General features: G+C 37.0%; 1 protein-coding gene across 5 annotated transcripts; it reads left to right on the top strand.

Annotated features, from left to right (window-relative positions):
- The first annotated feature begins 770 nt into the window (after positions 1–770).
- ca12 (carbonic anhydrase XII) lies at positions 771–24,839 on the top strand. Of its 5 annotated transcripts, XM_058766549.1 has the most exons (11): positions 6,390–6,919; positions 8,633–8,653; positions 12,520–12,699; positions 14,439–14,581; positions 15,213–15,308; positions 15,562–15,625; positions 15,722–15,879; positions 16,279–16,405; positions 18,995–19,018; positions 19,973–20,054; positions 23,385–24,839. In XM_058766549.1, exons 1-11 carry the CDS (start codon positions 6,865–6,867, stop codon positions 23,461–23,463), a joined length of 1,029 nt encoding a protein of 342 aa, XP_058622532.1. In that variant the 5' UTR covers positions 6,390–6,864; the 3' UTR covers positions 23,464–24,839. The 5 variants fall into 5 exon arrangements, with proteins under 5 accessions (XP_058622530.1, XP_058622529.1, XP_058622532.1 ...); XM_058766550.1 differs by lacking the exon at positions 18,995–19,018; XM_058766546.1 differs by lacking the exons at positions 18,995–19,018; positions 19,973–20,054; positions 23,385–24,839 and adding an exon at positions 17,044–18,988 and having other exon boundaries at positions 6,384–6,919.
- Positions 24,840–25,188: the final 349 nt, after the last annotated feature.

The raw sequence follows: 25,188 nt of genomic DNA, 5'->3' as shown, positions 1-25,188 counted from the left end.
GTTTGGATCTGAGGTGCAAGATGACATCACTTGGGCACAAACATTTGCATAAACACCGCCTCCAGAGCAAGACATCGACGAATAGTCTTCTTCTCACCATAGGCCCCACCCACTGGCGTTCAGTCACTTAACGGCTGAGACACTTGATTATGCTGAATGTGAGCGTCGCGTCACTTTCTGACACAATCCACGTGCTTGAGTCTGTCATCAGGACAAATGTGACCCTGGACCACAAAACCAGTCTTAAGTGTAAATTTTTCGAAATTGAGATTTATACATCATCTGAAAGCAGAATAAATAAGCTTTCCATTGATGTATGGTTTGTTAGGATCGGACAATATTTGTCCAAGATACAACTATTTGAAAATCTGGAATCTGAGGGTGCAAAAAAAATCAAAATATTGAGAAAATCGCCTTTAAAGTTGTCTAAATGAATTCTTAGCAATGCATATTACTAATCAAAAACGACGTTTTGATATATTTACAGTAGTAAATTTACTAAATATCTTCATGGAATATGATCTTTACTTTACTGATTTTTGGCATAAAAGAAAAATCTATAATTTTGACCCATATGGTGTATTTTTGGCTATTGCTACAAATATACCCCTTAAGACTGGTTTTGTGGTCCAGGGTCACAAATGGATTGAAAGAACGTCCGCTTTGACACGTTTGGTTTGAACAGTTCGTTCATGTCTTAAATACAGATATCTGAAGGATTCCAGCGTAAGGAACAAGTGGATAGTTTATTTTTAATGGCATCCCATATCGTGTCTGAGGATTGTTCAGAGCTTTTTATTTTGTAATCGAGGCACAGTGTCATGGAGAGTTCACAAAAGAAACGTTTGTTGAAAGATGAAGCGGTACTAGATCTGACTGCAGCTGCATGAAAAACCGTAAGTAAATTATTTCATAATGTTTGTCTGGAAATTACCATTTTATTTTGATTATGTTGTCAAAACATTCACATGCAATAGAGAGGGGGGGCGTTGACAGAGTTTCCTATGCAATGACGTTAGCCAATCATAACAGTGGCCGATTACTGACAAGCCTTAAAGGACCCGCCCCTTAAAAACAGGTCATTGAGAGAGGGTCAGAATGAGGGTTGAAAATAATCATTTTTACACACATTTATTTGTTTTTTGCACGCACAAAAAATTTATTATTATGAGTAAACCTCAAGGAACATATTAAAATAATTTTAAAAAATCCATGTCAAGACCCCTTTAAAAATGATTGTAGTATAATTGTAAAAAAAAAAAAAAAAAAAAAAACTGTTATTTGCTTAACAGTATGTTCACTTATTATATATGGTGAAAAACTGATCTATCAGAACATCAAATGTAATTTTACAATAAAATACTAAAATTTACAGGTTTGGGAAATACAAAGAACAACAAGTCAACTTATAATTGAAACTCCCTGTGTAACATTTCACATTTGATGGTATTTCATGTAAATAATTGTGTTTTAGGTTTTGTTATAAGTTCATTACAGTTTATATATCTTATGTTGTTAAATGGATGTTTATTGTATTATTTTAGTGTTGTGTGTTACCATGGTGTTTTGTGGTTGTGTGTATGACACTGTTCATCTTCTATATATTAGGATTTACCTCAGCTTGTGGAAAAGCTTATGATGAACTTGGATTCTCCATGTGTCTTTCTCTTTACCACCTGTGTTATTATGGTGGTTGTCAGTATATGTTAAAGGATCAAAACAGATTTTGGTAGCAGCGTGGTTATGCTAATTCAGCAGAAAGTGACGGCTGGATTTACTGGTTTAAAATTGGTTTTGTAAATTGCAACAGTTTTAAAATAAAATGTACAGTTTATTTTGTAAAGTTGCTTTGTGTGTCTTTTTTTCCCCATGAATGCTGTGAAGTATTTTTCATCAAGACTTAAGTAAATCCTGAAGCTGTAAATACCTGAAAAGCTGAAAATGTAACTGCGGTTGTTTACCATTCCAAAGAGAGAAAGAAGAACTTCGAAAAGGAGAGTCTGCAGGAAATATTTTCATTAAATTTTCAATACATTCCCAGCTATAGACAGATGAAGTGAAGCCCATCTATACATATCACAAGAAGTCTCTTGCATCAAAATGAAATCTCACTAAATCTCTCAAATTTGGTGAAAAGCTTCTCTATAGAAGTTAATGGTTTCCTAGAATTTTACACTTGGGCAACTGATGATTCATTGTAGCCTACAAAATCATGAGTCATTGGTTTCATTCACCTGTACTGTTTCCGATCTTTATTTAGAAATTGTTATTTTGGAAAAGATGTACATCTGCAAGTAAAAAATAAATATGCTACTTAAATGCAAACATTTAGTTGCCAATGTCTTCATGAGTCTTTCTTTATAATTAAAAATAAACTTACTGTACATCTTTGAACTCTAGTTCATTTTAATTCTACTTCCTACATTCAAATTTGAGTTGAATTTCTGAATTCTGTTTACTACCTCAATTCATTTAGGAATTGGAATTTAAAAAGCAATATACTTTTACGTTAAAAAGACACAAATACAACAGACCTACAGGTGCTGGTCATATAATTAGAATATCATCAAAAAGTTGATTTTTTTCACTAATTCCATTCAAAAGTGAAACTTGTATATTATATTCATTCATTACACACAGACTGATATATTTCAAATGTTTATTTCTTTTAATTTTGATGATTAGAGCTTACAGCTCATGAAAGTCAAAAATCAGTATCTCAAAATATTAGAATATTACTTAAGACCAATACAAAGAAAGAATTTTTAGAAATCTTGGCCAACTGAAAAGTATGAAAATGAAAAGTATGAGCATGTACAGCACTCAATACTTAGTTGGGGCTCCTTTTGCCTGAATTACTGCAGCAATGCGGTGGCATGGAGTCGATCAGTCTGTGGCACTGCTCAGGTGTTATGAGAGCCCAGGTTGCTCTGATAGTGGCCTTCAGCTCATCTGCATTGTTGGGTCTGGTGTCTCTCATCTTCCTCTTGACAATACCCCACAGATTCTCTATGGGGTTCAGGTCAGCGAGTTTGCTGGCCAATCAAGCACAGTAACACTATGGTCATTGAACCAGCTTTTGGTACCTTTGGCAGTGTGGGCAGGTGCCAAGTCCTGCTGGAAAATGAAATCAGCATCTCCATAAAGCTTGTCAACAGAAGGAAGCATGAAGTGCTCTAAAATTTCCTGGTAGATGGCTGCGTTGACTGTGGACATCAGAAAACACAGTGGACCAACACCAGCAGATGACATGGCAGCCCAAATCATCACTGACTGTGGAAACTTCACACTGGACTTCAAGCAACATGGATTCTGTGCCTCTCCACTCTTCCTTCAGACTCTGGGACCTTGATTTCCAAATGAAATGTAAAATTTACTTTCATCTGAAAAGAGGACTTTGGACCACTGAGCAACAGTCCAGTTCTTTTTCTCCACAGCCCAGGTAAGACGCTTCTGGCGTTGTCTCTGGTTCAGAAGTGGCTTGGTAGCCCTTTTCCTGAAGGCGTCTGGCGTGGTGACTCTTGATGCACTGACTCCAGCTTCAGTTCTCTCCTTGTGAAGCTCTCACAAGTGTTTGAATCGGCTTTGCTTGACTGTATTCTCAAGCTTGCGGTCATCCCTGTTGCTTGTGCACCTTTTCCTACCCAAATTCTTCCTTCCAGTCAACTTTGCATTTAATATGCTTTGATACAGCACTCTGTAAACAGCCACACCTTTCAGTAATGACCTTCTGTGACTTACCCTCTTTGTGGAGGGCGTCAATGTTCGTCTTCTGGATCATTGCCAAGTCAGCAGTCTTCCCCATTATTGTGGTTTCAAAGAACAAGAGATACCCAGAATTTATACTGTAGGGATGGTCATTTATTCAAACTCAAATGTAAATATTCTAATATTTTGAGATACTGATTTTTGACTTTCATGAGCTGTAAGCTCTAATCATCAAAATTAAAAGAAATAAACATTTGAAATATATCAGTCTGTGTGTAATGAATGAATATAATATACAAGTTTCACTTTTTGAATGGAATTAGTGAAATAAATCAACTTTTTGATGATATTCTAATTATATGACCAGCACCTGTATGTTACTGTAGATTCACAGTATTGTTACAAATAACAAAAAAAATTTTTTTTTATTGTTCTGCATTCTTTCTTCACAAGCAGTAATCAGTAAAATTATATAGTTCACACAAAAATGAAAATTTGTTGAAAATGTACTCATCCTCAGGCCATCCAAGATGTAGATGAGTTTGTTTCTTCGTCAGATTTGGAAAATGTAACATTCCTTCACTTGCTCATCAATGGATGCTCTGCAGTGAATGGGTGCCGTCAGAATGAGAGTCCAAACAGCTGATAAAAACATCACAATAATCCACAAGTAATCCACACAACTCCAATCCATCAATTAATGTCTTTTGAAGTGAAAAGCTGCTTGTTTGTAAGAAACAAATGCATTATTAAGATGTTTTTACTTTAAACCATCACTTCCAGCTAAATTGCAAGTCCATAATACATAACAACATTTTGCTTGTTTGCTTGATCTGTGCATATTTCTCTCCTGATTTAGATGAGACGACTTTTTAATTTCAACAGACATTAACTGATGGACTGGAGTGGTGTGGATTACTTGTGGATTATTGTGATGTTTTTATCAGCTGTTTGGACTCTCATTCTGACGGCACCCATTCACTGCAGAGGATCCATTGATGAGCAAGTGATTTAATGCTACATTTCTTCAAATTTGTTCTGATGAAGAAACAAACTCATCTACATCTTCATGGCCTGAGGGTGAGTACATTTTCAGCAAATTAAAATTTTTGGTTGAACTATTCCTTTAAACACAATTAGCATTGGTCTAGCGCAGAATTAAAAATAAATTAAGTTCAAAGTGTACAGATATAGCAGAAGACATATATAATATAATAATGACCATTTTTGTGCACTTTACTATGGGAGAATTCTTCGCAGGTTACAGATGAAAATAGTATCCAGCACGGTGCCAGTAAGAGGCCCCACAAATGATGTGTGTAGAGATTCAGGTTTCAGCATTGGCTGTCCCTTATATAACGAAAATGAAAACATAATTTAACACTATTATTCTTCAGTCCCATCATGTATATAAGTAGGCTTTTAAAAATGTTTTATATATTGAGTGGCTCAGATGGCAAATTACTGAGGGATTCTCCTCATTTGACCTTCGGTTCACTAAAAGATCATCCATGTGTCTCCAGGGATGTGATAGATTTAGCTCGTAGTGACATTATAAAGTATATAAGTGTGTATAAAAAAAAAATGTAAAAAAAATCTCAAGAACCTTATTTACAGTATGGATTTTTTTTTCGATTTCTGATATAATATTACAACAAAGACGAAAACTACTTATCACGCTTTTCACTCAAGTGAATCCTATATGTGCATCTATAGCAAGACATATTAAGTTGTTAAAATAAGAACCTGCTGTTTATTGACAGTGATTTATTTGTAATACCATCTAAAGAAAACAGCACCATTTGCAACGTGTGTTTTTAAAATTACTTTTCAACTAAATTTAAACAATAGGAAAAAAGAATGAAACACAAACTTTAATTTAGGAATTATTATATATTTTTTATATTTTATTTAATTTTTTTCATTATTATTTTTTTCATTCTTTGCCCCATATATTTCTATCTTTTTTTTTCTTCTTCTTCTCAAAGCTAAAATAAGTTAGATAAAAATCGAAAACCGAAAAAAAAAAAAAAAAAATCTTATATGAAGTTATTTCATCAATGTCAAAGGTCACCAGCAGGGGGGAAACAGAGATGGGCAAAATCCACTTTTCCTGTTCCTATTGGAAAAATACAACACCACAGACCTATGCATTACATCTTTAGAGGGATGACGCTTTACAGAATCAACCAAAAGTTTTGAAATGGCGTTATTGTACATTTATATAGTATGCCATAAGTTACATTTTTTGGTGTTTTATGAATTGATTTGTGTCAAATTACCCAAAATTACTTTTTTCCTGCTGAGTGTTGTAGGTAATCAGGTAGGTAGCCTAATATATATATATATTTATATAGGCTATACACACACATGTGCCTTACTGACTTTAACCAAAGTCCCTTCTGTAGTCTTCGCTTTAACCCAACATTAGTGCAGTCCAATGTATACCTAGTTATGGATTGCAAGTTTTTATGATCTTGCCTATTAATTTAAATTAGCCTACTGTTCGAGTATAAACTAAATTAGTGTTGTGCTTCTGTATAATATTATATCTATAGGCTAATAATAATGATGATGATGATAGGCCTCCAACAATTAATTTGATTGGCTGAGCGGCGCATGGACTGATAAATAAATAGCCTATAGATATATATATATAGATGACAAATTATGGAGCAATAGCAGCAAAACCAGTCAAAGAGAATGTATACAGCTGCACAATAAACACGATGCCCACGATATACATAGGCTAGACACCTATAATAACGCAGTATGTTATTTGCGGGCACAGTAAACACCGAGCAAATGCTGCAATATGGAGATATAATCACTGTCATATAAGCTGTAATTTTTTTCTCATATCAGATGACGCTCTATTGTACCTTGTTTGCGGAGTTTCAAAATGACCGGTTTGAGAGCGCGTGGCTAATAGTTATTTATCAGAGTGAAGACAAAGCTGTGCTCCTCTGATGCTGTCTGTAGTCGCGAGGCACAGCCGCAGGTTTGTAAACGAGAGACACATATTCTCTGCTCTGTCATCGTCGTGACGTCAGTTTGTTTAACTCGCGAGCGCAGCGTGCTTGATATAAGAGCCGGGTCCGACAGCTATGAGGCGACTTCTGAGGGCACTTGAGAAGCAGCCGGGACCTCTCTGCAATGACACTTACACTCATAATCATCATCTTGGTCGCGTGTCCCCTCGAGTCCACAGGTAAGTCTTGCAGAACTCACTTCTGTTGATTGGTCAGAAACATGATAACCTATCACTTAACAGGTCTGTACTACATGTGCATTCAAAAATCATATAAAAGAATATAGAAAAATGTTAATTAGGCTATTGTTGGCTAATAAGTTATGTGTATAGTTTTTGTTGTTGTTGTTGTTGAATGATGGATTATTGAGGTGACATTTGCATTTTATACTGCAGAAATACTTTCTTTTTAAACACTTTCAGAAAATTAATTTCTGATGCATATTTGTGACCCTGGACCACAAAACCAGTCGCTGGGGTATATTTGTAGCAATAGCCAAAAATACATAGTATGGGTCAAAATTATTGATTTTTCTTTTATGCCAAAAATCATTAGGATATTAAGTAAAGATCATGTTCCATGAAGATATTTTGTAAATTTGCTACCATAAATATATCAAAACATAATTTTTGATTAGTAATATGCATTGCTAAGAACCTCATTTGGACAAATTTAAAGATGATTTTCTCAATATTTAGATTTTTTTGCACCCTCAGATTCCAGATTTTCAAATAGTTGTATCTCGGCCAAATATTGTCTCATCCTAACAAACGATACATCAACGGAAAGATTATTTATTCAGCTTTCAGATGATGTATACATCTCCATTTCGAAAAATTGACCCTTATGACTGGTTTTGTGGTGCAGGGTCACATTTGTGAATGTTTGTATTTTTTTTTTTTTTTTTTTCAAAGTACTCGGTAAAACTCTTTTGTAAAAACTTGCAACATTTTGCATCGCTTTAAATGGAAGATATGGTCTCGTATTGGCGTAGAAGCAGTAATTTGGAAGAAAATTGAACATCAAATATAGATTCCTGGAAGTTCATTTAAGTTGTTAACATAATGAGTGGGTGAATACTGTTTCCATAAATGAACAACCTTGGGAGTAAAGTAAGAACATGTAAAATCATAATGTGTAATTATAAATTTACAGAACCCCAAAATGCTTTGAATTAGTAAGGCTGTGTCTGCAGATCTGACAGATGACCTCGAATGACCTCAGTGTGTATTGAAAACCACAGGTGATACATTTATCAAGCCAAATTAGCGCTCAGGTGCCGACTTAACTGCTGTTAATATCTTTTCTGTAGATCTTCCCCAAAGGGTCAGTTCAGGAAAAACCTGTGGTTCTACAGTAGCAAGGTAGATTAACTTTTGTGAATAAAAGCGATGACCAAATTGCTCAGTACATTTTTGCGGCTTCCTGTTTGGACTCTAAATTTCATATTGAGAAAATATAATAATTTCCTGTGTCATTTGGGAAAAAATTCCATTACTGTACAGTTGCATTGTGCATTAAAAATAGTTGTGCAAAAATGCTTTGCGTTTCATTATAGACTCTGTGTCAACATCAATTTAAATTAAACTTATGAACTTTAATCAGAGGAATGCCTTTATTTCCAATGACTCGCTCTTTAGAATTTTAAGCAGTGACGGATTATACATGCTCCGGGGGAATCTCATTGTCAACCAGAAATCTCTGGGAAAGACCAGCAAGAGTCTGGCTCAGCCTGTCAGTCAGATTGACTGAGAGTAGCCAGCAATGACCAGAGCAGCAGGTTGCAGCCAGAATAAAGTCCAGCTGCAGTGGAATGCATTATCTGACTGATTTATGACTGAACTGAGTGAAACCTTAAAAACATTTAATATTTGTTTCTGTCTCTTTTTCAGGGGCAAAATGGACCTATAATGGTAAGTAGACCCTTCATTTATTTATTTAAATAAAATAACCGTTGTTGCAATTCAAAATATTTAATATAAGAATGGCAGGCTTTCCATACTAAATGAAGACAAACAAGAATTATAGATAGATGCATGAATAGATGGATAGATAGATAGATTGATGGATTGATGGATGTATATAGTTAAATATATGCACCAATGTATCAATATATAGATATAAACAACAGTAACTATATAACTAAATTACTGTAAGTCTCTCATGCTCACCAAGGCTGCATTTATTTGTTAAAAAATGCAGTAAAAACAGTAATATTTTAAAATATTGTTACAATTTAATTAACAGTTTTCTATGTTATTATATTTACAGAATGTAATTTAGTTCTTCAGTGTCACATGATCCTTCAGAAATCATTCTAATATGTTGATTTACTGCTCAAGAAGCATTTCTCATTATTATTCATGTTGAAAACAGTTGGGCTGCTTAATATTGTTGAGGAAACTGTGATGCTTTTTTTTTGACAGATGTAAAGTTCAAAAGAACTGCATTTTGAATTAGATTTTAAATTAGATGAATTCCGTACTGTCATTTTTGATCAATTCAATGTGTCCTTGCTTAATAGAAGTTTTAATTTCTTTTAAAAAATATCACTGAACTTTTGAATATTTTTACTAAAACATTTTAATACATTAAAAATGCCCCACACAGACTTCTGTAAACCGTTCTGTTTTAATGAAGCAAAGGAATCACTCAATCATTTTTTATTTGATTCATTCAAACAAACAACTCAAACTGACACCCTGATATTAATCGAACCAAATCTTACGCCATTTTCACTACTGAGAGACGCTATCAAAGACTCCTTTAAATCCAAAAAGTTGACTAAAAATGTATATGAAATGTTGATCATGTTTATTTCATCCCATCAAATGCAAGATGGAGGAAACATGAAACTTTTAGCTTAGGTTATCACCTAGCTGTAAGTAATTGAGTTGTAATGCCTTCTCTTACAATGACCAGAGTCGTTTTCACCTCAGTAGAAAAGGTCATCCAGTCATCTGCTACAGAGACCAGCAAAACGTGCTCTTTACACGCGGAAGAGCTTTAAAATAAACATGCTTTATCACGGCCGCTGTGGCAGTGTTCTGCTCTATTGCCTGCACCTAGGGAACCAAACAGGCTTCTGGTTACCATCCTCATCATGAGTCAAGACTATTCCTGGGCAGGCTTTTTCACCGTTATCTCTAACAATCCCAGTATGCCATACCAGTGTGCACATGGAGACCCTCTGGCAGCCATGAAGGAGGTATCAAAGAACATGTTGCTCCTGGAAAATGGGATCTCGTGGTGTAAAGGTGACCCCGTTTTGACCCCTATTGGCTCTCACGGCTCTTGTGTCATCCCACCCAGCTCTCTCCTCTTGCTGCTGTCACTCACGTGTTCTCACTGACTTTGCAAGGAGACTTGTTGAATCATTGACACAGAATTGAATTACACACTTTTATGTAATTACATTACATGTCTTGTTTTGATTTATTTTACAGCTGCTTTGAAGATATAAGGCAGCTCAAGGGACGTCAACTGCAAAACAGAGCTGTTATAATGGCTTTATTTTTGGAGGAGATTGTACGTCTAATTGCTTGGCTGTGAAATTTCATAGCTCCCTATACTTAGGAAAGAACAATGCATAATATTATTCTGTCTTTGTGTGTGGCACATTGCAATTTACAAGCTGAATCTCTTCTGTCCCTTCAGTTAAACTTGTGAAATAATTTTCACTTCTGTGTGCAAATTTACAGTGCCCACAAAGTCAGACTACCTTGTAATGTGCTGTATTTAGGCTCATAGACTAAAATTTTAGACGATGTGATTATCAAACCAACCACCCTCATTAAGCAAACTGCTAAGTTTAGTTGCTACTAAAACTAGATCTTTGCATTTTCTGAAGAAAACATGAGTGGTACTCATGCAGAAGTCAGAGATATGACGCTGAAGTGTTTTGAGTGTAGTTAATACTGGTCCAAGTGGCCCAAAATGTAAGTCTATGAAATATTTTTACCCATTAAAATGTTAATGTATATATTTTGAGATGCGGACAATGTGACAATTGAGTGAAGTGTCCAACTGACCACTGTTTGAAATACCATGATGAATAGCTCAACGAGAAACACTGCAGTGCTTGTGCTGTTGTGTAGATGTTATCATGCCCATCCGACAGAGCTCAGATGAGTGTTGTCCTTTGTGCCGGCTAACACTGAGAGCTCTTGACATTCAGAGTCTGAATTAATTCCGCTGAGTCAAGGCCATTTTCAATCATGTACAGTGACATAATGACATCAAACACATCTCTGCCTGAGGTCTAAGATGAAAACAGATGCACAAATGCTCAAAAAAAGTTAGCTGAGATTATTTTCTCAGCATAATTTATCCCAGACAGACATGAATGATACATCAATCATGCAGCTTGTTGAGCAGAGAATATCTTAGAGACTTCGGATGAGGCTTTTTTGACTTGAGTCAGTAATGAACTTCCAGAACACCCTAACAATTAGAGTTGGGGTACTTGGACTCGCACTCAGATTTGGACACCGATAGTTTGGGGATTGTAAGATTGTTTAAAAGAAATTCAAACTTTTATTAAGCAAGGACATTTAATTGATCAAAAATGGTTCGACTGTAATTTCTACGTCAGCAGCACCACACGCATACGGCATTCGTCGTGAAACTCTTGTGAACGCACATCGATGACTGACACGGAAAATAATAAATTGTTGAATAAATATTTTTGTTTTATTTGCGCACAAAATGTATTCTTGTTACTTTATAACATTACGGTTGAACCACTGATGTTACATGGACTATTTTAACGATGTCCTTACTACCTTTCTGGATCTTGAATGTGTCAGTTCTGTTGCTGTCTATGGAGGGTCAGAAAGCTCTCGGATTCCATCTAAAATATCTTCATTTTTGTTACGAAAATGAACGAAGGTCTTACAGGTCTGGAACGAAATTAGGGTGAGTAATTAATGACAAGATTTTCATTTTGGGTGAAGTAACCCTTTAATTTATGGCTTTTGTTGCAAATAGCAGCATGACCTCAGCTTCAAACAGTTCATTGTGTTAATGTCCAACACATCCAGACCAGAGAGCTGCAGATGTTTTACTGTAGAGGTCTGCTCATTATGACTGCATAGCAGTTATGATTTAGGGTTATGAACCTCTTAGGGCCGGCCACAGGCATCTGATGTGATTATGATGGAGAGGCTAGTCCAGATTAGAAATGAACTGAGCAGTGAGTAATTATGACCGCAAGGGAGGAACATGTTAAGCTACTAAAAGAAACACTGTGTTGAAGTCTCGCAGTTACGGCAGTCCAGAAAACAAAAGCTGCCCACAAAACCATGATCATCATTGACAAAGTATACACAAGCCCTTAATGTGATGCTTTAAGCCCACAGCGACAGGAAACCACTTTTACTGCCACTGTTTCAGTAGCAGAAAACAATGACAATCGCATTTAAAAAGCCTAGTAATTAATATTTTACTTCAAAAATTTGCCATATTATTCAAAAATTACCCTTTTCTGTACCCTCTTCTCTACAATGCACTAGAAATGTCTCTTAGACAAATTTATAGTCTGTTGGAATGACTTTGAAGCCTCCCCCAAAGCAAAACATTATCTTTTATTGTTGGGTGTGGTATTCATGAAGGGCATTCATTTTGTAAGGCAGTGTTCTGTGACCGCTGACCTTAGCCTGTGTCTTAGCAAAACTTTAATGCAGTCCAATTCTGGCCACATCAAATGTTGAAACATACACCACCAGATAAGAAACGGTCACTTCGTTAACCACAGCTTTTTTTCGACTTTTGCTTTCAGGACCTGATGGAGAACACAACTGGTCCAGCAACTACCCATTTTGTGGAGGAGCATTCCAGTCACCCATCGACTTCCAAACACAGCTGCTGAGATACGATCCAAACCTGCCGCCCATCCAGGTCCAGAACTACAACCTGTCAACCAATGAGCAGCTCACTCTCAGCAACAACGGACACTCTGGTTGGTGCAGTATGATTATAGAGCATTTTGTTTTTTAAAGACGACTAATAACTGTTGTCACATTGCGTACCTTTTAAATGTACATTTTTAGATATTACATTTCATATTGTAATGTCTGAGCGAAAACATAGACCTTTCTTTCACTACAATAGATTAAAGGATTTGTGGTTGTTAAACTAATGAGACCGTGCGTCACACATAAAGGTAAAATAGTCTTTCTTCTCAAGCTTAATTTCTAGGTCAATGTGGAGAAAATGATAGAAGGATCTATTTTGCATGTCTGCCATAGCAATTTCCCATAATCACCCGCTTATTATGATAAAACAAACCTGTTTGTATTTTAGTCTGGAAAATATGGCAAAGTTGTGATTCGAGGTAACGTCTTAAACAACATCACAAGTGCTACTTTTGTAGGTAATGGGTATTTTCGCCTATATTTTTGGTCAAAAGTGCATTAAAAAGACTGAAGTTGTTCCATCTACCATTTCTCGACTGTGATTGTTTACTTAAGACACTCTTTTATTTTATCCACTCTCACTCCAAAGAGCCATGTCTGATCCAAAAGAGAGGGAAATGTATAGTTAACTAGCAAGTGTGCATTTCTGCCACAGAGGTCCTGCCACAAGGATGAATACTGATGAGGTTTCCTGACAGTGTACCACTGTGTTTGGGATTTCAGAGCCATTACAGACTTAGTTTGGAAAAAGTTAGGCAGGATTATTAGTTGAAAAGCTTGTGGAATTTGTCAAATGGAAATCTCGATATGCAGGCCTGTTAATTATCCACCCCAATGTCATCCAAGATGTTCATGTCTTTCTTTCTTCAGTCGAAAACAAATTAAGGTTTTTGAGGACACATTTTAAGATTTTTTCCATGTGGACTTCAATGGGATCCAACGGGTTGAAAGTCCAAATTGCATATTCAATGCACCTTCAAAGGGCTCTACACGATCTCAGCTGAGGAATAAGGGTCTAATCTAGTGAAACAATCAGTAAAAAATGTATATACTTTTTAACTACAAATGCTCATCTTGCACTAGCTCAATTCGCACATTATGTAGTTACGTTGGAAAGGTCATGCATGACGTAGGCGGAAGTACCGATCCAGTGTTTACAAGCAAACGTGCAAAGAAAGTCAAATGCCCTTTACAAATAAAAGTAAAAGAACGATTTTTTTTAGAAAATGAACGATCATTTCGCTAGATAAGACCCTTATTCCTCGGCTGGGATCATGTAGTGCCGTTTGAAGCTGCATTGAAACTACGATTTGGAGCTTCAATCCGTTGCTCATATTGAAGTCCACTTAATGGAGCAAAAACCTTAATTTCTTTTTGAATGAAGAAAGAACATGAACATCTTGGATGACATTGGGGTGAGTAAATTATCAGGAAATTTTTATTCTGGAGCTTATCCTTTATATATTTAACTTCCCTTGTACCGTTTCTGCTGCGGACACTGGAAATCATATGGCTTGTTGAGGAAGCATGTGATATTACTTGTAGAAGTAGCCAGATTTAAGATTATTATGCCTGACAAACTAAACCCAGGAAAAAACATAGTTTTAGATTGAAAGATGGACCTGACTTGGGGCATTGTCTCTTTTGACTCGGCGAAACATTTCCCCGTGCAGATTTTGCATGAGGTTGCATCGGATGCATTCACCACAATAGACCTTTTTTGTTTTGCAAGTGACCATACCTTAAAAGTGAAATGCATGATTTATTTCCTTTGTACCCACAGTGCAGTTGTCTTTGCCGTCTCACATGTACATCTCCAGCCTCCCTCACAGATATTCAGCAGCTCAGCTCCACTTCCACTGGGGCTCTTCCAATCTGCTGACTGGATCAGAACACACTGTTAATGGCAAACGGTTTGCTGGAGAGGTAAAGTAAATATGTACACGCACACCCCAAAGAGGATACCTCGTCCATTACTGTGAACACCTTCGATTGCATAAGCCCATTATAGAGGATTTGAAAAGAAACCTGAAGTCAGGACTCAACAGTGCATGATGCAATGTTCAGTAACATGTATGGAGGTGTCCCAAATAATAATCACTCTATCTCTGTTTATCACTTTAGGACAGGGAAAATGCCTGCAAAGTTTGTGTTCATAGAACACACATAAATGTGCTCCCAAAGACAGGATTTATAGTCATTGTGGCTCTGTAGTTCAGACCTCTGCCCTTTTATATTTGACTGTTTTCTCTCCTTCCAGAGACCAGAGGGCACATGCTGTGAATAGCCCTAAATAGAATATAACTTATGGCTTTCTTATAAAATTCTTTAGCCAATCAAACGACATGTCCAAACGAGTCGACAAATGCTATTGCAATATATGGCTATTCCACTGCAAAAGTTTTCTGTTTTAGATGCAGCACTAGGTCACGAGCTTGGCAGATATAGATAGATAGATAGATAGATAGATAGATAGATAGATAGATAGATAGATAGATAGATAGATAGATTTACTTAAGATTCCTCTTTAAAGCCAGGTTTTTTCTGTTGTATCCAGATGCATGTAGTACACTTCAATTCTGACAAATACCCCAACATTTCAATGGCAGTGGACAAGCATGATGGACTGGCTGTGCTGGGAGTTTTCATTGAGGTGAGTCCAGACCTCAAACCACTGCGACTGATGTGGTGCAGTGGTTAAGGCTCAGGGTTGATGCTCGGAAGTTTGCTGGTTTTATTCCCGCAAGAACTGACTAATGAGCCATCACTGCAAGGCATTTAACTCTCGATAATTTAGGGTGATTGTCCCTGTAATAAGTTCTTGTAATAAGTGCTTAAAAGTCACATCAACGATTTTTCCAGCGTAACTCTTATTTTCTAATGAGTCAGTGTTTTATATTATTTAGATTGGAGAGTTCAACCCTGCTTTCGACAAATTCTTCAAATACATGAATGGGATAAAGTACAGAGGTACGTTACTTTCATATAGTTTCAAATATCTGTGATTGGGATGTGCACAACACAAGTATGCTAACACTCTCCCATTGCTAACCTGTGAACTGACAGATCAGAAAATACAGGTCCCAGCATTTAACATCCATGCGCTGCTACCAGCCCATTTGGATGAGTATTACCGCTACGATGGTTCATTGACCACACCGCCTTGCTATCCCAGTGTACTATGGACCGTGTTTAGGAGACCGGTCACCATTTCAAGAAAACAGGTATTTCACGGAAATAGGTACTTGATATGTCAACAGGTATGCTTTGCTTTCGAGAAAAGATGGTTTAGTAGAAATCAAATCGGGCAACTGTTATTAAATATACACTTCATCTGCACTGCAAGCTGATCAGCTTGTTAGTATGATCAAGTAGGTCTATAATACCTGAGGCAAAGCTATTCATTAGCAGCAAACATGATTCACACATGTTGCTTGGAAAAAAGTTTATTTCGTTAGAATACACAGCTACTTTTGAATGGTTGTCAATAGATGTAGTGCATGTAGTTATGGCATAACTGCAAACACCTAACTAGCCAAACTTTGTGTGTGACTTGCAACTATGTGGCAATAGTCTCAGCTGTCTGTATTGTGTGTAGTAATGTTACTGTTGTGTCTTTACAGTTTTTGGCATTGGCCACAGCTCTGTATGCTTCTTATGCCCAAGAGTCTACTACTGTGCCACTACACGGAAATTACCGGAAACCACAACTCGCAGATAACAGAGTGGTACTGGTTTCCTTCAAGGATGGTAAGTTGTGTCTAGATTGCAATTTGATTTTGTATGATATATCCAGGAAGCCTAAGTGTTAAAATATCTGCTGCAATGCTTAAAGAGAAGCTTTATAAGAGTGCCATGGTTTCCTATCAAAGAACTGATAGGAATATGAACTTTCAAGTTGGCTTTGTCTCTCTTTCAACATCTGCGCAAGGCCTTCATTTATGCACTGTTACCTTTTTTCCTGAATGAAAGACCTTTTCTGCTGCAGGCTCCTTCGAAACAAATGCTGGGTTTTAAATTAGACGCTTCAACTGGCATAAATCTTTCCCTCTAAACCTGGTTTTAGAGTTGGTGCACCACAGAGTTTACTTCTAAATGTCAGGCATTTTGTTGCTATGAGAGAAGTCTGGGTTTGCTGTCATTACCGGAGGCTTGTGATCTGCTTCAGTCTTGCTGTTTGCTAACATCCTTGCATGAAGGCTAAATTCATCGATACCACTTGCTGCTTTCTTTACTGCATGGCAATGTTTCTTAAGAAGCTAAATTATGGAGAAGAAAGCTCAGTCCCTCATTTTTCCTTCCAGCCCCTGCACTAGTAAAGTTTTACCCTAGCAGTCCTCCGTTGCAATGCTAAGCTTGAACACCTCTCTACATTGTGTCTGGTGCAGGACTGCATGGTATTCTTTCAGCGGCGTCCCCCTTTCAGAGGAAGCAAGTCATTCAGAAGCTTCTGGTGGGTGACCTTGCGGATTTGGCCGACGAGGGATTCTACCAACTTCTGCCAAAGTTGAGTTCTCAACCAGGAAAGCATAAGAAGTTGAAGAAGACCAAGAAGCAGGGACAATTGAGCCAGGCAACTCAGAAAGAGGAATGGTCAAAGAACAGGGTGCAAAGCAATACTGGCTACTCCTCTTCCGTTGGGAAGAACACACCAACACCGTGGTATATGGGAGCATTTGATACGGATAAAGGGATATGCTTTGTATCCCTGGAGGAGAATGTTGTGCACGAACTCGAGAGATACCATGCAAAGGGTCTGATGGTTGAAGCTCTGAGAGAGGTCGTCTTCCCGGAGTTGAACCTCAGGAGTTACTTGCACTGCCAATCTGATCTAGACCTTCAGACCATAAGAAAACTCATACAAGGAAGATCTCGGGACGAAGCTGCCGAGCTCGAACAATCACTGGCTGAAGCCATGCTGAAGAAGATGAGGAGGCAAATCAACCAGCATAGAAACTCAAACATGAAAACCACCATAGGGCATCCTCAAGCCACAATCCCGAAGGACTTCAACTCAGCCTTGACTTACCACAGACCTCAACGTGTTGAATGGGAAGATTAGACCCAGCGAGGGCCACGGACCTTCCTGAGGGCCTAAATTTCTGCAGTACGCTGTCACGCACAATATTCATATAGTCAAGTCAGCTCCTAAGGCTAGCATGTCATTTGAGCAATATTTATTTAGTTGGATGGTACCCCTCTAACACTGTCTCTGAGACTCAGACAGTCTTTGTCTCAAACTAGTTTGGTTTTGCAGTAGATGAAATGACTTGTTGAGCAAATAGTGTTCATGATATGTTACGCCGCTGGTTATGAAAACTTTGTAGTTACTTTCCAATGAACTGGACAGTATGCTTTTGCTAGATGGATGTCGACAGGACCACGAAATGTCCAGCCTTCAGGATCCAGATTAACTATCTGATGATTAGTCTAGACTAAAAGCTGGTCTGTTTTAAGCATTAGCGAGGTTTTTGTGGGAGAATACTGCTCAAACAATTTTAATTATGATATGCAATGCACAAAAAGACAGAAGACCATCATGGTGAGGGCATATTTTTACATTTTATTGGGAAAAGTTGAGCAGTAATTGTATTCTGTGGTCGAAAAGAGTCAAGCGCAAATTAAAAGGGACAAAGGGGCAAAATCAGCACTTCAAGTATTTTAACATTCTTAAGTTCTCGAACGCTGTGTGCTACTGTTTTTTTGGGTGTGATCTGATCCCAGAGAGACAGCAGACAGCGTGACCTTTTTTTGGACACTGACTCAGATTTTGGTCTATAAAATTCTTTGTGAAATGTCTAGATCATGGATTGTAAAATAAAAGCATAACGTCAATTAAAAATGTATCACTTTTTCCACCTGTAAAGGACAAATATGTCCCTGTTTATATTCTAAATGGTGTTCGGAAGTGATATCTGAATATTATAAAGTGCAATGGTGTAAGTTTATATTTGTATTTGTATTGAGTTAAAAGAATATCAGAATCTTTGGAGCTTGTATGATCCGCAGTAGTGCATTTTCTGATTTTATCCACAAATTCTGCCATCATTTACTTACCATCATGTCATTCCAATCCTGTTTGACTTTTTTTCTTCTAATGAGCACAGAAGATAGTTTTTTGTCCCAATAATGGAAGCCAATGGTGTCCAATATCGTTTTGGACCCCATTGACTTTCATTATATGAACAAAAACTGTTAAAACACTAATATATCTATTAATATATCTTGTGTGTGTGTTTTTTTGGTTGTTTTTTTCTCAAATAATCCCACATCATTTGTATGTGCAATATATACACAAACTTTCCTCTCAATTCATAGTTTTCTTTTCTTTCCTTCAAGGACACTTTACTTGGATGAGCTGGGGTATGTTATAGTAAAACAAACAGTTGTGTGTGCATGTGTGTTTGTGATGTCAGACACTTTCTCACCCCTGGCTAACAGACGTGACGTCTTATGTTATGACACTCATGCGAGGCGATGAGCTGGTGGCCATGCAGTGACGTGTAGCTGCAGTGTTGCGTCACCACCGTCTTTGGCCACAACATAATTACTGTTGACATAAGATTGAACATATGGAGAGGGCATGTTTGTGCACTTAGCATGACTTTAGGACCTTATCATTGACGTATCTATGGTTTAGTTCTAATTGTAGTGTTGCAGTGCCTGACAGATATCTTTACTTTAAACCACTGCGCCCTATACATGTGCATGCGTGTCTCATTTGACACCACTGGTTTTTGTCACCACATGTGTAATCATAGCCACATTTGTGTATTTTTGTGCATTATGTCAGTTGTGTAACATTAGTGTGTGATGACTGCTAATCATATTGAGAACTGCTAACCAAAGAAGCTAATCTGGGCTTTTTTGAGGAGTTACTATTTATTTTGAACTTCTGTTGAGTCAACGTGAAAACAGAATTTCCCCAAAACATTCTTCACGCATTCACATTCATATGTGTGATTCATAAGTGAACATTAATACAATAATGTAAAAAAAGAAATAAAAATTATAACTTATAACTTTTTCATAATTCAGCTATTCCCAATGGATAAAAAATCAAGTCCTGCATTTTTGTCTTATTGAATATCTTGTTTCACTCTGAAATCACCATCACGTTGGTTGCAAATGCCAATTCATGTTGACTTTAATGTCACTGACTTTCATTTGATGCACAAAATTAATTTTAAACCAGGTTGTGATCATATTCTTTATATATTACATTGTCATACAAAACAAATACAAGGCATGCTGCATTAAAAACACAGTTGAGACAATTAAACATACTGATAATTATAAGGTTAATTCTACTTTCAGGTATTCTAGCAACAATAATAGTGGCCTCTATGCTAGGACTGCTGCTGATCATTACACTGATTTGGTGTCTTTTGAGAAAAAGGTAAGTGTTAAATTCACCCCAAAATTAAATAAAGATGTGGTCACATGTATCAAAATGGTCACAATTATCAGAAAGATCAAAATCATTTTAATAGGAATCAGTGCAATGAGGAATTTTACTTGAGGGCAAAATATTTCCCCATGCAGATTTCACAACAGGTTAAAGTAGGTCACTATAGATTTTGCCGCATTGACCATCAGAAAACTGCTTGGTTTGAAAGTGACTGTGCTTCATATATCGATACACTGTTGACAATAGACAATGGACTTTCTTGCCCACAAAATTTCAATATATGACAGCACCTTATTTTAGTCATGCAAATTTGCTGTGAATTTTGTGTGAGCTGTGCTTCATACATTGCAACACTATTGACAATAGACCTTATGCGACTGGACCAAACAGTATCTTTTGCACAAAGACAATAACTCATTTTCCTTGCAAACATGTCTATATACCGCATACTTTATCTCTTAATCATGTTAAATATTTTAAAACACAGATGTAACAACAAAAGTACAAGGATAAAAAAATATTTCAGGAAAGATCTTTGGAAACCATTGCCGTGAACTATGTCTAATGAAATTCATGCCTCTTTTATGAATTTACAGCACCCCCCCCCCAACCTCCCAGAATTTAGTGCCCCTCACTAACATTGGCACCCTTGGTAAATATGAGCAAAGGCGGCTGTGAAAATAAATCTGCAATGTTTATCCTTTTGATCTTTCATTCAAAAAATTCACAAAATTCTAACCTATCATTGAAGTAAAACAATTGAAAGTGGGGGGGGAAATCTCATTGTGAAATAAATGCTTTCTCTAGTTCATATTGGCATGCCTGAAGAGTTTGGAGAACACCTGACAAGAGATCAGATACCATTCCTTCATCCAGAATCCTCCAGATCCTTCAGATTCACAGCTCCATGTTGGTGCTTCTCCTCTTCAGTTCACCTCACTTATTTTCTATAGGGTTCAGGTCAGAGGACTGGGACGGCCATGGCAGAAGCTTCATTTTATGTTCAGTGACACATTTTTGTGTTGATTTTGAGTTTTGGATTACTGTCCTGATGGAAGATCCAAACACGGCCCATTATAAGATTTCTAACAGAGGCAGTCAGGTTTAGATTTTTTATCTGTTGGTATTTGATAGAATCCATGATGCCATGCATCTAAACAAGATGTCCAGGACCTCAGGCAGAAAAACAGGCCCACAACATCAAAAATACAGCAGTATATTTAACCGTGGACATGGGGTACTTTTTATCCCTGTTTGTGCTGAACTCATCTTGAGTGTTTTCTGCCAAAAAGCTCTTTTTTTAGTTTAATGTGACCATAGAAGCCAGAAGTTCCAGTCGTGTCTGATAACTGAATATGCTGGAGTTTGTTTTTGGATGAGCTAGGAGAATTTTCCTTGAAACCCTCCTGAACAATATGTGGTGATGTAGGGGATGTTTGATATATATATTTTTTAGGCTTTCTGACCCCAAGACTCAACTATTTTCTGCAATTCTCCAGCTGTGATCCTTGGAGAGTCTTTGGCCACTCAAACTCTCCTCCTCACCGTGCATTAGGTCTCTTCCAGGCAGATTTGTAACATCGTTAGTTGATTGGAACCTCTTAATTGTTGCCCTGATGGTGGAAATGTGGATTTTTAATGCTTTAGCTTTTGTCTTACAGCAACTTTCTATTTTGTGAAGCTCAACAATCTTGTTCTGCACATCAGAACTTTATTGTTTGGTTTTACTCCTTGTGATGGATGATTAAGGGAATTTGGCCTTTGTGTTCCTCATATTTATAATCCTTTGGAACAGCAAGTCATGGATGTACAATTTCATGCTCCTAGTCACCCTGGTGTGCTAAAAAAATGTAAATATGAATGGGAATATACCTCAGAGTATATTTTACTCATAAGAATTTCCAGGGGTGCCAATAATTGTGGCCAACATGCATTGGAGAAAAACATTTATTTTATAATGAGATTTTCTCCCCACTTTCAATTGTTTTACTTCAATGATAGGTTAGAATTTTGTGAATTTTTGAATGAAAGATCAAAAGGATAAACAATGCAGATTTATTTTCACAGCCGCCTTTGCTCAGATTTACCAAGGGTGCCAATATTAGTGGAGGGCACTGTATATGTTGATCTCTTTTGAAGCCATACAAATTCAGTGAATTATAAATAATTTATTCTTTATTTGTGAAGATCACATGCCATAAAAGAGTACAATGTAATGTAACGGCACAGTAAAAATCCCATCAGAATTAACCAACATTAATTTAGGGAGCTTCAGGCACATACCAGTTGGATAAGTCATCTTCAGTATAGGAAGATGGTTGAAATGTTGGTTGAAATCCAACTACATGGTGATTGTTTTAACGTGATCTGTACACAATCTGACAGCTGTATTCCCACATTGATTTATTAGTATCCTTCATTAAGCTAAAGATGCGGTCACATTTACCGTTGCTCTGCGAAGAATCTGCATGATCAGAATTTTGAGGTGAGGGCAAAAAAGTTCCCAGCAAAAATTCACTTGCGTTGAAGTCGGTCATGCTGACTAAGAGAAAGCTGCTTGGTTCAACAATGACTTGTGTTAAAGGGATAGTTCACCCAAAAATGAAAAATTACCCCATGATTTACTCGCCCTCAAGCCATCCTAGGTGTATATAACTTTCTTCTTTCAGACGAATACAATCGGAGTTATATTAAAAAAAAAATTCTGGCTTTACCAAACTTTATAATGCCAGTGAATGAGGTTTTAAGATATTGAAGTCCTATAATAGTGCATCCATCCATCATAAAAAGTGCTCCACATGGCTCTGGGGGGTTAATAAAGACCTTCTGAAGTGAATCGATGCATTTTTGTAAGAAAAATATCCATATTTAACACCTTATAAGCCGTAAACTCTAGCTTCCACTAACTGTCGTTTGCGCGTTCCAGTGAATGACGACTTTTCTTACACAAACGCATTGATTCACTTCAGAATGCCTTTATTAACCCCCTGGATCCGTGTGGAGCACTTTTTATGATGGATGGATGCACTTTTTTGGACTTCACATTTTAATATAATTTTAATTTTTTTTTTAATGTAACTCAGATTGCATTCATCTGAAATAAGAAAGTTATATACACCTAGGATGGCTTAAGGGTGAGTAAATTTCATTTTTGGGTGAACTATCCCTTTAAGTGGTGCTTTGTGCATTCCTACACTATTGACAATATTTTTGTCTGTGAAATTTTGGTGGTGTGGCCACACCTTATTGCAAGTTTATTAATTTTATTGTTCCACAAATTTCCACAATAAACTGCTCGTCTTCTGTTCTGTTCACTAGATCTAACGCCGAAGAACAAAAAGAGAAAACCAATGGGTACAAGCTGGCTGAGAAAGAAGAAAACATCTCCAAAGTGTAACCTCTCAACATCTGAGCAAATTACACTTGCAGTCAATCCGTTTTTCCATCGTTCACGTTTCTGTCCTTGACTCACGGACCTAGTCGCTAAGAAACTGGTTGCATGCAATATTTAGATGAAAAATGTTCAAGGAACTCTGACTATTTGAGGTCCGTTCTTCTTCAACCACATTCTAATCCAACAGGACCCAAAAAACCTATGATGACACGAGAGGAGAGTAAAAATATGTCGTTTTCATACAGTATGTAATTCACCGCATTTGTATAACCCACCAATCGACATCAAACCCGGTGCTTTGTGAAGCAGGAACCATCATACAATGCCAGGGTGGCCTTCCTTTGCTGTCCGCCGGCATGTGACATCTCTCTGCGCAGTGCCAAGCAGACGTGGTGGGAAAACGCAACTTCTGCCCGAGGCAACGAGGACGTTCTGGTTCAGCGTGGATATGTGGCGGCCTGAGATGGGTAGTTATGATGTCCCCACCCTGTATTTACTATTGTGCTGTTGGACCGATTAGCGTAATGAAAGGGTACGTGCAGAGCCGCGCTCTCGGTTCCCACTGAACTGGCCTATTGTTCCCCAGCTTGCATGTAGGTTGACCTTTGACCTCTCGTTGCCTGAGCAATCATGAGACTAAACGCCCATGCAAACCCTGTAACCCATACAAATATGATGTACCGGAATGCTCAGGCTTTTCCAGACTGCATAATGACTCGAGTGATTAGCTTGATGAACGGAGGGCTCCTTCCTGATTTTCAACATCCACCTTCACCTGCCTGTCATTTTCAAGTGATGAACGATCTTGATTAGCTGTTTGATTTGAGTCAACTCCACAGGAAGTTGATTTCCTGGGGGTTTGAGTTCTAGTGTTAGAGCTAATGGCAAAATAATAATAAAAATCATGAGTGTGTGTGCAACGGTCATAATGAATTTGATTGACTTCGGAGATATTGAAGCTGTGAATTCTGAATTGCACTATAAGTCAGTTTTGGGAGATCATGCTCAAAAGACCAGTTTCCATGATGTTCCAGGCTGATTTTTCTGGTAAAGCTGGTAAATCATCTCTGCTGAAGATGATTGACTGAAGAGCCTTGGTGGTTAAGCTAGTTAAGAACTCTCTATTTCAATCCAGCAGTTGCTGAATCTTGAAATAGACTTTCCTCAGATGGAAAATGATAATGAAAGGCAAACAGAATGTGATTTTGATTTATTCTGCTTGTTGTGCTCTACATATATTTGTGATGAACACTGTGAATTTTGAAGTATTATTTTTCATTGCATTTTTCCTCATTTTGTGTCTTAAAATGTTTTTGGTGAAGTGAATCTTTGTGCTGTGATGTTTTTTGTGTGTGTGCTGGCATTAAATTGACATGATAAAGCACAAATTATAGTATTTGTAAATATTATTGTATGTAATATTTTATTTTATATCATATTTATTAGTATTTTTATTTATTTGTATAGTATTTTTTATAATGGGAATTATAATACTACTAATGTATGAAATATAATTTTCTACATTTTTACAAAATTTTTACATTTATGTACGACTTTAATGCTGATATTAGTTTAGTTTACAAATTACATTTGCAAAGCACATGAAGCAATATCTGATTATATAATAAATTAGACTATAAATATAATTCCATTGCATTTATGTGTCACAAATAACAATAATTAATATTTTCAAACTTTTTGTATACCATGAAAACCAAGACACAATTT

The sequence above is a fragment of the Onychostoma macrolepis genome, chromosome 25 (assembly GCF_012432095.1).
Source record: "Onychostoma macrolepis isolate SWU-2019 chromosome 25, ASM1243209v1, whole genome shotgun sequence".
In the NCBI taxonomy this organism is placed as follows: domain Eukaryota; kingdom Metazoa; phylum Chordata; class Actinopteri; order Cypriniformes; family Cyprinidae; genus Onychostoma; species Onychostoma macrolepis.
The sequence above is the reverse complement of the archived record's forward strand: the minus strand, read 5'-3'. Positions and strand labels throughout refer to the sequence as shown.